At 40.1% G+C, this 17,907-nt stretch overlaps 1 protein-coding gene across 1 annotated transcript in view; it reads left to right on the forward strand.

The window, feature by feature from the left end:
- The first annotated feature begins 2,057 nt into the window (after positions 1-2,057).
- zswim2 (zinc finger, SWIM-type containing 2) overlaps positions 2,058-17,907 on the forward strand; it is a 42,114-nt gene continuing 26,264 nt past the window's right edge. Inside the window, exons 1-5 of the mRNA XM_080198849.1 lie at positions 2,058-2,147; positions 5,914-6,097; positions 8,607-8,683; positions 10,709-10,749; positions 14,327-14,546. Of these exons, the coding sequence (XP_080054975.1) occupies positions 5,948-6,097; positions 8,607-8,683; positions 10,709-10,749; positions 14,327-14,546 (488 nt within the window). The 5' untranslated portion in view covers positions 2,058-2,147; positions 5,914-5,947. The remainder of the gene's footprint in view (positions 2,148-5,913; positions 6,098-8,606; positions 8,684-10,708; positions 10,750-14,326; positions 14,547-17,907) is intronic.

The raw sequence follows: 17,907 nt of genomic DNA on the forward strand, positions 1-17,907 counted from the left end.
TGAAGATGTCCTTAGGAATGGGGTAGTGTAGTGAGCTATCTGTCCCAGGGACAGAGAACTGAATTGAAAGGCTTGTTACAGTGCAGTGAGGGCCAATGTAGAAATATAATGAGAAGGACTAATGATATAGTACACGAGGTTGATATAGGGAATGCTGTTCCGATAAAACAACACCGCTATTGGCTTAATCCTCTCAAAGCAGTGCAGGTTCAGAAGGAATTGGAAGCAACGCTACAAGAAGACATCATAAGGTCAAGTCAAAGTGAGTGGAGTTCACCAATCATGATGGTTCCCAAACGATTGTGCTCAATGATTCTGCATAGAATATCAGATGGTCAATGCTGTGACTAAATTTGACTCATTCCCAATTCCGAGACTGGAGGATCGCGTGGAAAAAGTAGGACAAGTTACTTACATCACAAAGTTGGACTTACATTGTGGTTACTGGCAAGTATCTTTGTCAGTGAGAGCAAAATAAGTTTTTGTAATCCCAAATGGACTACATGAATTAAAAGTAATGCCCTTTGGGATGAAAAATGCACCAGCCACTTTTCAAAGGCTTATGAACAGAGTTGTTGCAGGATTGACTATTTGTGCTGTCTACATAGATGGCTTCATGATCTTTAGTCATGCACAGAAAGATCATATGGAGCATTTGGCAGAGCTCTTCAAGAGACTACAGAAGGCAAAATTGGTCATAAACTTGGCAAAAACAGAACTTGTGAAGGTGGAAGTAACATTCTTAGGGCATAACATTGGATACGGACAGATGACACCATGAAACATGAATACAAATGCCATAAAGGAATTTCCAAGACCATCCCCAAAGAAGGAAATGCTATGATTTTTAAGATTGAGCAGATTCCACAGGAAATGTGTACCAAACTTTAGTGGCACAGTGACACTGTTAATGGATTTGCTAAAAAAGAACATGAAATTTTGATGGACAGAACAATGACAGGATGCATTTGAGAATTTAAAAGCAGTGTTAACCACTGCACCCATTTTAGCCGCTCCAAAACTTTTTGAAACCCTTCAAAAGTCAAATTGAAATGTTTTTTGTGAAATTGTCAAATAAGAACAATTGCATCTTATGAAATGATAAATTGTTAAAAGAATCTTTTATAATCCTAGCAGCACAGTTTTCTAAATATATTCCTCAAAATGCCATCTGTCAGTGGCATTTATTTCAGAAAGTTCAGGCTCACTATGAAGTAAATCTGACTTCCTTAGAGAGAATGTGCTCTGAAGTGATAACTTTTTAAGAGTAGAGGATGCAGTCGCAGAATTGTAGAGTTTGCACATTCTCACTGCGTCTGTGTGGGTTTCCTCTGGGTGCTCCGGTTTCCTCCCACAGTCCAAAAACATGTGTGTTAGGTTGATTGGCTATGCATTAAAGTTTATTAGTGTCACAAGTAGGCATGCATTAAACACTGCAATGAAGTTATTGTGAAAATCATGGTCACCACATTCCAGCACCTGTTCGGGTAAAGTGAGAGGGAATTTACTATGTTCAATCCAGCAGCACATCTCTGGATTGTGGGAAGAAACCAGAGCACCTGGAGAAAACCCATACTGATATGGGAAGAATGTGCAAACTCTGCACAGACAATGACCCAAGCCAGCAATCGAACCCAGGTCCCTGGCACTTTGAGGCAGCAGTGCTAACCAATGTACCACTGTGCTGCCATATAATTGGCACTAAATAGGGGTTAAATGGCCCCTTTGTGTTAGGAGACCTAGTATGGTAAATATGTGGAAGGGGACTAGGCCTGGGTGGGATTGTTTTTGGTGCAGGCTTGATGGGCTGAATGGCCTTTTTCTGCACTGTAGTGGTTCTATACTTAACTATCCAAGTGAAAAAGAAACAGATGCAGCAAGTCCTTGGGAACTGAGATCTGCTAATGAGGTGGGGAAGCAGATGTAATGTTCTCAGATTAAAGGTTTCCAAACGTTCGTGGCACTCCAGCCCCAGAGGGCAAACTCGGGGACCTTTCACCCCCCTGACCCGCTGACCTTTAACCAGGCGCGGTGAGCGCTGGGAGTCCGCGCTGGGCGTCCCGTCTCCATGGTGACGGCGCTCAGGGAGCGAGCGGGGTTTCGCTGCTGAGTTCCCCGGGCCGAGGGGCCGCGTCTTCCCCCGTCAGGTGAGCCTCTCCCCTCCGGGGCACTCCACCGACTCTCATCAGGGCAGAAACCCAAACCCTGAGACCGCCCCCCACGGGGGGAACAGAGCAGCAACAACGGCAATCAGCTCGGGGGTGGGGGGGGAGAGAGGAGAGGCGGACGGGGGGTGGAGAGGGGGGAGGGGCGGAGGGAGGGGGGGAGGGGCAGGGGTAGATGGGCATTGCCTAGTCATGTCTATAATGACCCAGGCGCTTCAGTGGCCTCTGAGCCCAGCCATCAAACCTGGTCTCTGTGGAGACCAGTAGTGATTCTTGCCGGGTTCCTGCTGCACATGAGATCAGAGAATCCTGAGAGGAGGAAGACTTCAGCTTGAAATTTACCTGGCATATTTTGATGCTTATGTTAATATGTTAATCTGCACCCCACCCTCACTGGTGGGGGAAACCAGATTACATCTGGGTACAATGGCTGGGAGAATCCCAGTAAAAAGTCTGACAACACCAGGTTTAAGTCCAACTGATTTATTTGATAGTAAACTCACTAACTTTCGAGGTTACCCCCTTCGTCAGGTGAATGGAGAGTTCTGGCCTCAGACAGAGCATATAAAGCACAGACAGTTTACAGATTACTGATTAGAATGCGAATCTTTACACCTAAACTGCTGTTCAAGTCTTAAAGTGGCTAACAATGCGAGTGGAAGGAGCACTGATCACAGTTTAAAGAGATGTGTATTGTCTCCAGACAGTACAGTAAGTGAGGTTTTGCAAACCCAGGCAAGTCAGGGGGGTTACAGATAGTGCGACATGAACCCAAGATCCCTGTTGAGACCGTCCTCATGTGTGCGGAACTTGGCTATCAGTCTCTGCTCAGCGACTCTGCGCTGTCGTGTGTCGTGAAGGCCACCTTGGAGAATGCTTACCTGAAGGTCAGAGGCTGAATGCCCATGACCACTGAAGTGTTCGCCAACAGGAAGGGAACACCTGTTGGGAGAATCCCAACAGGTGTTCATGCCAGCACTAAACACGCAAGACCCCTCCGCCACAATTCTACAACCTCGCTCTGTTCCAATGTGATCTGAGCTGTCGGGCACAATGCAACAGGAAAATTATAGCCGTTGTCTTCTGTGCCCCATCGATGAACTGCAATCCCTATCTTCAAATTCCATCCTTCTCCATGACAACTGTCTGATGCTGAACCAAACTGTTCACAGTTTGACACTGAGATGAGTTGCTGACCACATATCCACTCCATCACTGAAATGGCCTATTCCAACTCTCTAAATCATCTAACTGCAACCATGCCTCAGCTCTTCTGCTGATGAAACCTTCATCCATGTCTTTGTTGTCCTAAGGCTTGACTATCCCAACACACTCCCAACCAGCCTCCCATATTCCAATCTTATAAGCTTAAGATCATCCAAAACTCTGCTGCCTCATGTCTTCTTTACACCAAGTCCCAATCATCTATCATCACTAAATTCATTGAACTGCACTGGCTTCTAATTAAGCAAATCATTGAACTTAAAATTCTCATTCTTGTTTTCAAGTCCTTGCTCATCAATTGTCACAGCAGCAATGAGTATGACTGCTAGCTGAATTCCAAAATCCATGTTTGCTTTGTAGTGAGGGTAAGGAGAAAGAGAGAGAGAGAGATACAGTATAGAATGTTATCCATCTCAGGCCTCTCAATCCCTCCGAGCAACTCATGTCCCTGTGACTCTGAAAGCTGCCAACCAGGCAGTATTGCCAGTGCCATGCCTCACCTTAATGAACTGTCAGCCTCTGCCACATCATCCCCATAGCAGCCACAAGCTCTGCCCAATACCCTCATGGTCAGCAATGGTCTCCCACACGGCTGTACCCTTCCTTCATATTGCGCAGCATGATGCATTCTGCACCTCCAGTGCAGTTGCATGGCGCTGGTTTGCAGTACAAGTCTGTCCCTCCAGCTGGGCAGCTCTAGGTATGGACCCCTAAGACCACAGGCCATCGCTGGCAGCATGTGGCAGACTGGGATCCATGCTCCAACGCTCATGTAGAGCAGAAGCATTAATCTGCATGCACTCACCTGGATGGCTGGCACACTGACTCCTGAGAATGGCATGAAGTTCGGACTTATGGCGGAGAAGCAGCCTCCTGATGTTCATGTGACTTGGGAAGGGGCATTGTAGGGAGCACTGGAGGAGCTGTATTTGGGGTGACAGTTGCCAGACCTGGTGATTGTGATTGGACTGTTGGTGGAGCCTGGGATGGAATGTCCATGATAAACCACAGAGACTGTCCAGCAGACAGCTAGCAAGGTAAACAGTGTGACATTGGTGGGGCTGATATACCGTTTATAACAAAAAAAAAGTGATCAAGTGTAGTTTTGGCATGTCACACTGGCTGAAGTCACGAGGTTACACTGAGGCTTCGTTTGAAGCGATTTTTAAAGTGGCATCTCGGTTAAGATGCAAATGAGATCAAGCCTTGAGAAGGTGCAATGCCTGCTCCAATCAGCTTGGATCATGTAGATGAAGCCGAACACAGGAAGTGAGATACCTGTCTTGTCAGCTTTGATCTGGAATGTCTCACTTGCTGAGACTGTGGATTGGACTATGATTGGATTGAATTGAATATAAACAAAACAATTAGCATTTTTATCAATTGAAATGTTCATATATGACAAGATGCAATTTTTAACTTCTAGTCTATCTAGAATCAATTTAAGCAATATTCTTCATGGACATAAACTCTTCAAATTAGTTAGCAAACAACAGGCTTACTTGCTAGTACATTAACTGCTAGTCTGTCAGCCTCCAGAACATCTCTGGTGAGAGATAATTATTTTAGCAGGTCCCAACTACAGTCTTTAGACAGAGAAAGTAACATTTCTTGCTTCCAGCAGACCCAAGCAGACAACTGCCTGCTTTTTTTCTGTAATCCTTGCTCCTCCCATTAGCATATGATGTGCTCTTGTCAATCAATGTAATTAAATCCTACTCTGAAACCTCAGGGGACAACCCAAAAATAAACAAAATTATATTAAGTCTAATTAAAACAAACACCCCAATAGCTAGGATCAATTATGCTTCTACATTATCAGCATGTGGGCTGCCTGGAGCAGACAAAGCAGCATCGTAAACCAGAGTTGAACCTTAACATTTCCTTCACAAGAAACATGACACAAATACATTCGTTAAACACACAATATCATCACACCGGGAAGATTTCAAACTGTTTGGTGCCAGGTGCGAATTGGCTTTTTTTTAGCTTTGCATGTTATTTTCCCAGTTCACCTCCATTCACGCCAGGTGCGGCAAGGTGATAAAATTCCACCCATATTGTTCAGGTCACTTATTTGAGAAGTGTGGCATATTCTTTACATTGTGCTATTACACAAAAATGTGTACTAATGTGATTTAAGTGATAACTGATGTTCTACATGTTCACCTTATTGCAAAATAAAGCAGCTTATTTTTATTAGGCCTTGTCTTTCACATATTTTCTCAGCCCATTAACTGAGGGAAAAATTACATGAGAACATATCCAAAAAAGACCAATGATTAATGTCAGAAAGGTACTACTGTTACACCCCAACGTTACATTGCTGTGCAAGTAGATATAAGACAGTGTGAAAATAAATCAAGAGTTATTGAGTGACTGATGCCTTGGAACTCCAGGTGGTATCCATAGAAAATCGGTAACACAATACAAGGTACAACTTGATTAACAACATTTAAATAGACTACTCTGAACTTTGCTGTACGTCAAATATGAGCTAGTTTCACCTTTTGCATCTTTTTAGGTACTTGAGATTACCTGAGCCTTACTTTCTCAATATGGCACGAGCAGCTCCATTAAGAAGAAGTGTAACCGATTTAGTTAGCTGGCATCAAGATGAAGCACTCAAAACAACAATATACATTCTGAAAGAGCTAGGTCCAGTTGGATTTCTTCTTAAAGAAGAGGGTGTAGCTAAACATTTTAAAGTAAGTGTACAAAAATTAAGGTGACTTAATTGGAACTTATTCCATTGTTTAATTTTTATTAATGAAAGAGGTTTTCAACATTTCTTTAGCTTTGACATTTAGAGTATCTTATAGTGGTTTCATTACTTATACCAAAAAGCATAAAACTAGCAACAATTTACACTTCCATGTTTACCTGAGAAATCTTTCTCAGAGTTCAATATTATTCCTTGCCATGGTCAAGACCATTTTGGATGTAAATATTTTGGGACACTGGTTAGACTGGTTAATTAATTCAATTTCTATTCTCCAAAATGTCATTCATCCTTTTCAGATGACAGGTGAGATGACTACAACATGAAATAATTTCAAAATGGCTTTGTAGCTACAGTTCCAGAGCGGAGGACCTCTGGAACTTAACTTACATTGAGTTACTGGTAATAAGAGTATAGATATTACACACACATTCAGCAAAAAAATGGGTATGGAATTATTGCATTCTAAGTAGCATAGAAGTCTGATGTCTAACCAAAGGTTTGAATTCCCATAGTACTGTTGTTAGATTGCATGGAGCTGTTTTTTGTTCCAATTTTTTTTCAGAGATAGAATTTCTAAAGTGCAGAAAGAGGCCATTCAGCCTATTCAGCCTGAACTGATACCCAGGCTCTATACCCATACCCCCCCACCCCCATATTTACCCTGCAGGACCCCCTGACACTAAGGGTTAATTTTGCAAGGCCAATAAACCTAACCCGCACATCTTTGGAGTATGGGAGGAAACCGGAGCACCTGGAGGAAACCCACAAAGCCAGAATTGAACCCAGGTCCTGGAGCTGTGATGCAGCTGAACTAATCAAAGTGTTACCATGTGACCCAGATATAGAGAAGTGGTGGGACAGAAATCACAACATTGAACTATCTTCCTTGTTCCTACCATGTCTGTCTTACAACAATTTCTGAGCAGCCCAATCCAGTGTTATAAATGAGTCTATTGTAGGCTGATTTTTGTGCTTAACCTGACTGCACAAAAAACTCGCTCTCTTTCAGTTCCTCTATGGCTTGCAACAAGGGATCACCTTCCTGTCTTCCTCATTTTGAATATCAGCTGTTCAGGAGCTGCCAGATTTGTTATGCTATCAGTGAACTATTTGTCAGTGCTCTTTCAGCATTTGTCTGAATAATTTCAATCAAATTAAGTCAATGGAAAGAAAATTGGACAGTCAGCCCATCCATTCTACCAGGGATTAAAGAAGGATATTTTAGTGTGTTATGTCTCCAAGGTGAATTTCACACTTCGTAATGAAATTCACAAGGGATAATTTTCATGTTCGTTTGGAGTACTTTGGAATATTTGTCCTTTAGGTTTTGATAAATAAGAATGAATTATCTTGAATATGCAAGGACACAAAAATGGCAATAAAGAGATAATTTGGATAGAATGAAATAAGTTATACAGAACAGAAAACACACACATTTATGCTGCACGCAAGTCTTCTCTCACCCCACCAACATACTTTTTAATTGCTTTGTCTCTCACATAATTATCAAACCTCCCCAACTTTATCCTACTTGCCTTAATCACTCCAAGGGATAGTGAAATCCACATTATCACCATACTGGGTTAAACATCATCAAGCCAAAATAATGTTCTGCCTACTACAAAAATGAGTAATGTGGCATATGAATTTCAATGCCAATATGATGCCAAATACATAGGTTGTATGTCCCAGTGACTGGGGAATCATATCAAATAGCACATTCTTTTAGCTGTTTGTAACTGACCATATTCAACCATCCCGTGCTTGCAAAACTCAGAACACAATGTCCACCATTAGATATAATTCTGCAATTGGACAGCACTTAACAATCCCAGGTCTGCTAACAATTACACTAGCAAACAATTTAAGATTATTATTTGGGCAATATGCTGGCTGGCAGGTACATAGATTCATATGTTGGGCTTTGTACATGGAAAGTATTTGTCCAGGTGATGCATATTTTTCAATTCAGCGAAGAATGGGGGACAGCTGTTCCCAAATGTGTTACCTATGGCAGTGCCCGAACCAATCACAGTTCGCCCACCAAACAATCTGCCCCCTTTTCTCAAGCAGTATAAATTGTTGTTCCCTTTGACATTTGGTATTCTTGCATCTGTCCTAATGAGTGCAAGACGAAAAGCCTAACAGTAATTCTGGGTTTTCTTTTAATCGATATTCAGGTGTCAAATCTGGAAACCTAGAATATACTAAAAAATGGTCATGACCCTAAACAGGCAAGTAAACAAATAAATAAGGATAAATAACACATTTAATTAGAGAACACTTTTTTCTTTATTTAAATGAGTTATTCAATTTTCACTCAAATCTTAAAATCATGAAAGACTGAGTCAGGATTCAGAAAGAATGTCATTTCCACCTATGGAAATAAAGAAAATATATATATATATTTGCAAAACTGCAAGAACAGGCATAGTACTAGATGTTTGAATAAATATGGAGTTACACTAATTTCGATCTCTATTCCCTGGAAGGTTAATATAGGAAATCTTCACAACTGTAACTGTTCCACATTTCTCAAAGAAAAGGACCTCTGCAAACACATCTGCTGGTCAGTTCATTTTCTTGCATGTTTTTTGATTCCTGGGGCAAATTTCTGAATTTAAAAAATACCATGGTTTCAGTCTGGAGTCATTTATAGGTAATAGATTAAACTGCCTGTCATAATTTGGTGCATGTTATCAATTTACTGTTAGGAGTACTCTCAATAGTCTTCAGTATGATTGGATGTTGATTTGCTTATGTGCATCTTCAGAAGAACACAGCTCTTACTGACTGGCTCATTGCAACTGGTATTTTGAGGAAAATTGCAATTATGTTTAACCACTGAAAGAAAGGATATAACACTGCAATGGTTGTGCAAATACATTTTGAAAAGCAGAAATTTGTTCAAGTCTATATAAATCAGCACAAAACAATCCCCAACTATTTAATTAAGCATGTCAGTTCAAATTTGAAAGTAAATTTTTCTCATCTTCTCAAAAAAATGTAAAATATGAAATATTTCTCTAGATGATGTTTGCTTTTGTCTTAGCTGAGTATGAATTGGCTAAGATTTTGGCATTGCTTTGGAGTTTTGTTGAATTGCAAGTATTTCTGTTTCAATTCTAATTATTCTACAGCTTTTATTTAAAAGTAGTTAGACACAAACTGTTCAAAATCTCGGCAAATTTAATGTTCTGAGTGACCACAGTCAGTTCTCACTGTAGCTCCAAAAAAAGATATATTTATTTGGAACTATTTCAATGAAGAATTGCATAAATTCCTTATGTCTGCATTATAGTTAAAGGCAAAGAAAAGTCTGTGGAAGAGGGAAGTACTTTTGGTAGAAATTACTTTGTTTTCTCTCACCACCCTGTATCTGGGCCTGTATCTCCTCAGGGATCTGCTCAGCAAATGTCATCTGTATGAGTGACTGATCAGCATCTTTTCCTCTTCCTGGATGTTAATTGAAAAGTGTCTGAGCCAGGAAAATTCAGCACTAATTGAACACTGTTGTGTATTTGGCCAGGACTGAACTTTCCCAGCATAGGCACCTCCCAACCTGCATTTAGGAAAGGAAAGGGTGTCAATCAGAGTCCTTTCCTAAGGAGACACCATTAGTCATAGAGCCGATGTTATCTGAGTCACTATCTCATGGGAGGGCAAATTTGGAATGGGTTTCTATACAACATGCAAGTAGAATATCAAATATCTTAAGTAATTAGATCACAATGACAATTAAATGGAGGGGTTGCACTTTATATTCCGAGCACTCCCTTTCACAAACGTTAGCTGTAAAAATACAATTAGTAGGCTAATGAAAATGTTGTTAAGTATGTGAAAATATAGCTGATCTGTTGTAAGTTTATCTAGTGAAAAATGTAGTCATACAGACTAGCCAACAATGTCTTCACTCAAATAGTCATGAATCTTTGGAATTATCAACCCCAGAGGGTTGTGGATGCTCCACCGTTGGCTATATTTAAGGCTGAGAAGACAGATTTTTGATGTCTTGGGGAATCAAGCGATATGAGGAAGATCAACTATGATTCAGCCATGATCTTGTTGAATGGCGGGGCAGGCTCAAAGGGCTAGATGGCTTACTCCTGCTCCTATTTCTTATGTTCTTATGATCGCATTAAGTGGCGGAGCAGCCTCAAGGGCTGTATGGTCTTCTCCTGCTTCCATTTCTTATACCCAATTGTAGTGTCCATTTTTTTGCTGAGTTGGCTGATCTCAGCTAAAATGTTAGAAAGATAAAGTGATTGTTTTTGGTGCCCTAGGTTAAAGAAAGATAAATTAGTCTTGCTTTTTCTTTCTTATTGCTAATCATGAAACACTACTAGTGCACACGGGTGGAGTGCAAATGAAGACCAATGCACTTAAATACCCTGCCAACACTCACAATGAAGGCTTGCATGTTGATCACCTGGCTGTAATTAATGTACTTGGATGCCATGAGCACTTGGTATTATTTCCCAGCAAAGTTCAGATAAAAGGAGAAAATTGAACTTTAAAATGCTGCCTCTGGTTACTTTGAAAATGACATTTTGGTATTTTTGCAACTATTTTAACTTGTTTTCTTTTCAAACAGGATTTTGTTAAAGAAGTTCAGGCTACCACGTGGTCATGAATGTAAGTTTTTTAGAATTCAGTTCTACAGTTATCGATTTTAGTACATTGCTTGGGTTTAAGTTTAATCCTACTGAATGGAATGTTCTAAAGTGTACTTCCTAAAATAAATAAATAGAGCTCACCAGGTCTGCAAAGAATCAATGTTTCATTTTAGTTACATTCTTAAGATCAACCATTTATAGATTTCATCTATAATATTTGCTGCCAGTGAAGTTCTCATCCAATCCATTCACTGATATCCTAGCATCCAATTGCTACTCAGCAAAAGGCACATTGTTACAACTTACTGGCATTTGAACTGATGGCCATTTGAGGGAGATAATTCAAGAAAAGTGAATCTTCTGCAGACACAATGTACTTGTGACATATTGTAGAAATTAACTTTTACCAACAAAACCAGTTAAGCATACAAGAGAGCTATAAGATTATTTTGCATTTCTGCAAGATGTGTAAATTTATAGGGAAGCTTGGTTTATAATACAGTTTTTCATTTTTGTATTATCAAAAATTATGTTAAGGATTTTCTGCAAGGTTCCATGTGTCTACATTTATAGGGGAGAGTCTGTATGTGTGTGTATCTCAACTGGTGCTGCTGTTGGTGTTGCTTCTGCTGGAGCTGTTGGTAGTGGCATGGCCTCTGCTGTTAATCCTCAGTAGAGATGTAAGATGGAGCTTTGTGAACTGCTTACATGCTATATTGAAGGCTAGCAGCAGGGAAGTGTAACTGAAGGTGAGTGAAGTACTAGACAGGTGAAACAAATTCCAAGCATTTGGCAATCATATATCAAGTACTGAGAATAGTGTTAAGAAGTGTGCTTTGAACGCCAGCATATCATGGCCATGACTGGAGCTCTCCAGTGTAACTGATCAAAGCTTGCAGCATGTCAGTTTCACTGAAGAAGTTCCTCTCACTGTGCAGTTCCTTCAATAACTTGGCTAGAAGCAGACAGTGTGGAAGTCATGTGGTGGAAAATAGGAATTCTTGGTAAAACAACTACAATATTCTTCTTAATCACCTCAGCTGCTTTTCCACCACATGTACTTTCTTTTCTTACCCACCAGATTTGCAAACTTCCACAAGGGAAGACACAAGAGGGCAGGATCCTGTCCTGAAGCTAACCCCCAGCGCTGCCACCTAAACCACCTTCATCTGGCTGGAAAGATTCTGTCTTATGTGTCTGCACTTATTAGCTATACAAGAATATTATAATGTTAAATCTACAATGATTCTTCCTTTACAGCCTCCTGAATTGAATTTCACATTACAATTTGCTTTTGTTTAGTTTATTAAAAATTCAATTCTTATGGAAGTTCCCTTTAGTGTAACTAAAAATACTAATGCAATTGAAAATGAAGTTAAAATATGCTTGCACAGCTCCCCTATTGATTCATTTGGTAGCAGCAGTAAGCAGCTAAGTTAAACAGATCATAAAGTTCAGGTTGTGCAGTCTGCTTATTGAAACTGGTGCAGTTGAGTACTGTGATTCAGATTTAGGAAAAGTAAATTAGGGTTCCTGTTGTTAATCATTGTTCATGACTTCGGCTAGAAAATGTGTTTGAATAGTTATTGGGCAAGGACAGCATAATGCAATATTCAATAACTTGCTAACACACAATGCCAAGCCTCAGACGTGGAAAATTGGCATTTCAGTGAGATATGACGAACCAGCCAGTACCAGTAGAATAGTACTTCCACATAAGTCAATAAGGGAGACAAATTAAAAGGAAAATGAACTGATTTCATATTTGATTGTTTTTATAATTTAATTGTGTGGATTTGTAAGTTATTCTAAACATAAAGGCCAAAATTTTACTGCCTCGCCTGCCCCCAATTCCAGGGTGAGTGAGGCTCACAGAATGGAAATCTCCATTGATCTTCGGTGGGATTTTACAATCTCACCCAAGCGAAGTTGTGAAATCCTGCCCAAAGTGTAGAACAGACAATATAAAATTGGTGCTATAATAGGTAAAATGTTAGAATCCGTCATCAAGGAGGAAATAGCGAGGCATCTTGAGGGGAATTGCTTGATAGAGCAGACACAGCACGGTTTCGTTAAAGGGAAGTCGTGTCTGACAAATTTGCTGGAGTTCTATGAGGATGTGTCTAGGGCGGTGGATAAAGGAGAGCTGGTGGATGTGGTCTTTCTTGATTTTCAGAAGGCGTTTGACAAGGTACCTCACAAGAGGTTATTGCAGAAGGTCAGGGGACATGGAGTTGGGGGTAGGGTGTTAGTGTGGATAGAGGATTGGTTGTCAAATAGGAGGCAGAGAGTGGGGGTCAATGGGTGCTATTCGGACTATTCGGTGACTAGTGGAGTGCCCTAGGGGTCGGTGCTGGGGCCTCAGCTGTTTACCATTTATATAGATGATCTGGAGGAGGGAACCGAGTGTATGGTGTCGAAATTTGCTGATGACACCAAGATTGGTGGAACGGCAAATTGTGCGGAGGGTGTGGAGAGTCTACAGAAGGATCTAGATAGGCTGGGCGAATGGGCCAGGAACTGGCAAATGGAATTTAATGTTGGCAAGTGCGAGGTGGTCCACTTTGGTAGGAAGAATGGTAGGAAGGATTATTACTTACGTGGCGAAAAACTGCAGCAGGCGACAGTGCAGCGGGACCTCGGGGTCCTTGGGCATGAGTCGCAAAAACCCAGCCTGCAGGTGCAGCAGGTGGTCAGGAAGGCAAATGGGATGCTGGCCTTCATAGCGAGGGGGATTGAATATAAAAGTAGGGAGATCTTGCTGCGGCTGTATAGGGCATTGGTGAGGCCACAGCTGGAGTACTGTGTGCAGTTTTGGGCGCTGTACTTACGCAAGGATATTTTGGCCTTGGAGGGAGTGCAGAGGAGGTTTACTAGGCTGATGCCGGTGTTGAGGGGGTTGAGCTATGAGGAGAGGCTGAATAAACTAGGCTTGTACTCGTTAGAGTTTAGAAGAATGAGGGGAGATCTCATTGAGACGTACAAGATGATGAATGGGATGGATAGGATAGAGGTGGAGAGACTCTTCCCGCTCAGAAAGGACAGTAGGACTAGGGGGCACAGCCTCAAGGTAAAGGGGGGGCGGTTTAGAACGGAGTTGAGGAAGAACTTCTTCACTCAAAGGGTGGTGAATCTCTGGAATTCTCTGCCCGTTGAAGTGGTGGAGGCTACCTCGCTAAATATTTTTAAGACGCAGGTTGATGGGTTTTTGATAAGAGAGGGGATTAAGGGTTATGGGGAGAAGGCGGGAATGTGGAACTGAGCAGCGACAGATCAGCCATGATCTTATTGAATGGCGGGGCAGGCTCGAAGGGCTAGATGGCCTACTCCTGCTCCTATTTCTTATGTTCTTATGTTATAATTGCAAAATTATTCTCAAGGGCACTTAGAGATGGGCAATAAATGTTGGCCTAGCCAGCAAAGTTAACATCCCATGAATGAGTATGAAAAGAACAAGGTATAGAAAGATAAAGCAGCATTCTGTGACTTGATATGTAACTAGTCAAATAATGCTGCTTTAAATATGATCATAGATTTAAGATAACTCCATAACTATTTGAGTAAGTGTGTAATTTCTGCATCTCCCCTCCTTTCAGATTCTTTTCAACTTGGCCTTGTGGACAGAGAAATTGAAATATTGCTGAACAGTCTTCATACAGAGCAGACAGTACAGCCAGCCACCCACAAATCTAAGATAAAGGAAAATGATGAAGAAATGGTTGAAAGTGTATGCCAGAAGGAAATTGATCCAGAGGATGTCTGCCCTATTTGTCAGGAAGAGCTATTGAAAAAGAGACAACCCGTAACATATTGCAGGTCAGACAATTAGAAACATTAGATTACATTTTTGAACAAGGAATAAAGTGAGTAAGAAGATAAATTGTTCAGAAATAGCCTGCAAACTATTATTTGATCAACATGAGAAAAATTAAATATTTTGACAAGCTTTTTAAACTCAAACATTTGAGATTGCTGATGTGATGACCCAGAGGACATAAATGTTGAGTACTCTATACTTGTACATTATGTGCAGAAATGCCAACATGTAAAAAAAACTTATGATCAATGAAAGTAAAAATATGATTAAAATATTGTTGCTGTGCCTACCCCCTTCACCACTTGTGGCAGAGCAGAGTTTAAAATAAGCATAAGTAATCATAGTATAAATGTGACTTTATAAATTCTCAATTTGGTTTATTCAAAAACTGTTGTTTAATATTTTAAAATGATTAGAAATCCTCTCTTTTCTGGACATTGCAATTGTTTGGTGAGTGGAACATTTTATTACTTTCTGATACTGCTCCACAAACTTGCTTCATTGGCCTCTAAAATAAATAAGAAACTCTAAGAAAATAATTTACAGGTAGCTTGTGACAAAAACAATTAATTTGTAAGACAAGGAATGTCCTGGGTTTGACTGTTGGTCTGAGGTGAGCTGCCATGCTGATCCAAGGTTGTACAGTAGAAACGCTACAGTTGAGTTTGCCATAATAGTTTTAATCCTTTGGCTGAGAAAACTAATAATAAAGTTAGTCAAGGCTCTCACTCTCTCTTGCTTACTATCCATTTTCCCTCTGCTGGACATTGGGAAAGACTGGAATTGGTCTCAGCTGTGATGCATCCCATACTTTGCGACTTAATGTTCATTGTATGGGCTGATGCATGAAGGAAGGCCATTTGGCTGAGACACAAAAAGTAATATTTGGATAACTATTTTGTTACGTTAATGCCATATCTTCATTTCTAACCACAGTATTTGCTTTTGCTTAATGGTGCCTTTGATATTTAACAACACCTTTTGTTAATTAGCTCAGCAAACATATTTAATTAGCATTGGATGTACAGACAGGTGTTTTGTCGCCTTACCCAACAGAGGTTATTGATTCTATTAATGACACATTAGAAGGTAATTGACCTCTAATTTTCTAATGAAAATGAAATTAGTTGAAATTGGGGCCAACAAGAGCATTGCAATGCTTTCAATGTACCTATAATAGAAAAGCTGGGCATTTAATTACTTTGTCATTGGAGATAAATTTCAGTGTTGAATATTTAAAATACCCAGGACTGACAAATGTTACTATTCCTAATTATGTGTAACATGACAGTTGTGCATACTAAGAGTCATCATGAGATGCTGACATTGCATAAAAGGGATTAATCTCATGCAATTTATGTACAAGGTATAAGGTAATTACTTATTTCAAAGCAAGTGAAAAGCTATCTAAATTCTACCTGTCTACCATTTGAGAACACAGTAAGAAGTCTGACAACACCAGGTTTCAGTCCAACCAATTTATTTGATAGTAAACTCACAAGCTTTCGGGGTTTGCCCTTCGTCCGGTGACATGAACCCCGAAAGCTTGTGAGTTTACTATCAAATAAATTAGTTGGACTGAAACCTGGTGTTGTCAGACTTCTTACTGTGTTTACCCCAGTCCAACGCCGGCATCTCCACATCATACCATTTGAGAAAGCAGAAATCTGAAAGTGTACAGTTGGCTTGCTGCTCTTGACAAACTTCAGTAGCGGCAAAGAGTTAACTGAAAAATCAGCTGTTTGCTACTGTTACACATTTAATATCGGGATGAAACCACAAAAGCTGTTTTAAAGACTTTCAAATCAAAATTTTGAAGAAATATCTGCACACAACATTCAACGTGAAACACTGGTGTAGGTGATCATCTCTTTCACGAGTGTCACTATTGATGCTGTATGTGATGCTGTCACTGCCAGAATGTTGCTCTGCATGTTTAATATAAACACATTGCAGAAGTTGTTTTCTACTGATATCAGAATAAATGGGTATTAGGATATTTATTTAACCTGACGTTTTAAATTTACAGTGTTAGAAATTCTTAGTAAAATGTTATTGATTTATAACCTATTTAAGCTATAACAAATTATACCTAAAATTTTAAGTTCACAAACCACCTGATCTTGCTTGAACCTGGAGAATTGCTGAAACAATAAGCCTGCACACTATTTTTACTGGTAAGAGGTTTAAATCAGCCTTTAAATTAAAAGTTAAAACACATCTTCTTATCCCAGCCATACCTGTGAGAACAGTAACATGTTTCTAAGTATGACTATGTTCTTTTTCTCCTAACTCTACTTGCTGGTCCTCTTGATGTGAATAGCTAGCTTTTTGAGAACCTCCCTGATGATGCCACTCTGCAGTACAAAGTCAAGCACAATTGTGCAGAAGCACAATTAAGATATTAAGGATTGTGTTATGTTCCAAGATGGCTCAGACCAGTCCAAACAATTGAAATTGCATTCCATGATGCAACTGATGATTCTTGTGAAAGAATTGTTTGTTTTATAACTGGTCTCAGCTGCTTACTCTGGAGAGTTCAGAAAATAATATTGAAGAATGTGGCATTTGTTTTAGTTGTATTGATTGACGTAGGGTGCAAGAACCACGAAGTAGGCTTAAATACTGGGGAACTTTTCATTATACTGTCCCAGAGTCAGATTCTAGACTGATTAAATGGGTTCCACACTGGAGAAACTAATCCCCCAGGGACCCACACTCCTAAAGGGGCAACACACTCCTAACCCCAACATACATTTTATATATACATATATATATATATCACAGCATTGATTACCCAGGTGTTACTCTGGCACTTTCCTTTTTGTGTTAAATATTAATGTTATAATACATTGCTTTAAAATTAAACCATCATGATGTCTTCCTGGGCAGCATGATGGCACAGTGGTTAGCACTGTTGCTTCACAGTGGCGGGGTGCTAGGTTCGGTTCCCGGCTTGGGTCACTGTCGGTGCGGTGTCTGTATGTTTTCCCCGTGTCTGCATGGGGTTATTCCGGTTTGCTCCCACAGTCCAAAAGATGTGCTGTTAGGTGCGTTGCCATGCTAAATTCTCCCTCAGTGTACCCAAACAGGCGCCTCCTGTTTTCATAGGACCTTCATTGCAATGTTAATGTAAACCGACTTGTGACACTAATAAATAAACTTAAACTTTAAAAACTGAAAACTTAACAGCAATTTGCATAATGCAATAATGATGGTCACAGATGAGTTACACATGTTAATAAAGTTGAGTAATTTCCAATTTACGTTGGTATTGTTTAAGGGGCAAAGTTAAATTATTTTGCCTCCCATAGTTTTTCCTTTCTCCTAAAACCCAAAAGATTTAAAACCTAAGCACAA

Source organism: Carcharhinus amblyrhynchos, chromosome 11 (assembly GCF_965287045.1).
Source record: "Carcharhinus amblyrhynchos chromosome 11, sCarAmb.v2.hapA, whole genome shotgun sequence".
In the NCBI taxonomy this organism is placed as follows: Eukaryota; Metazoa; Chordata; class Chondrichthyes; order Carcharhiniformes; family Carcharhinidae; genus Carcharhinus; species Carcharhinus amblyrhynchos.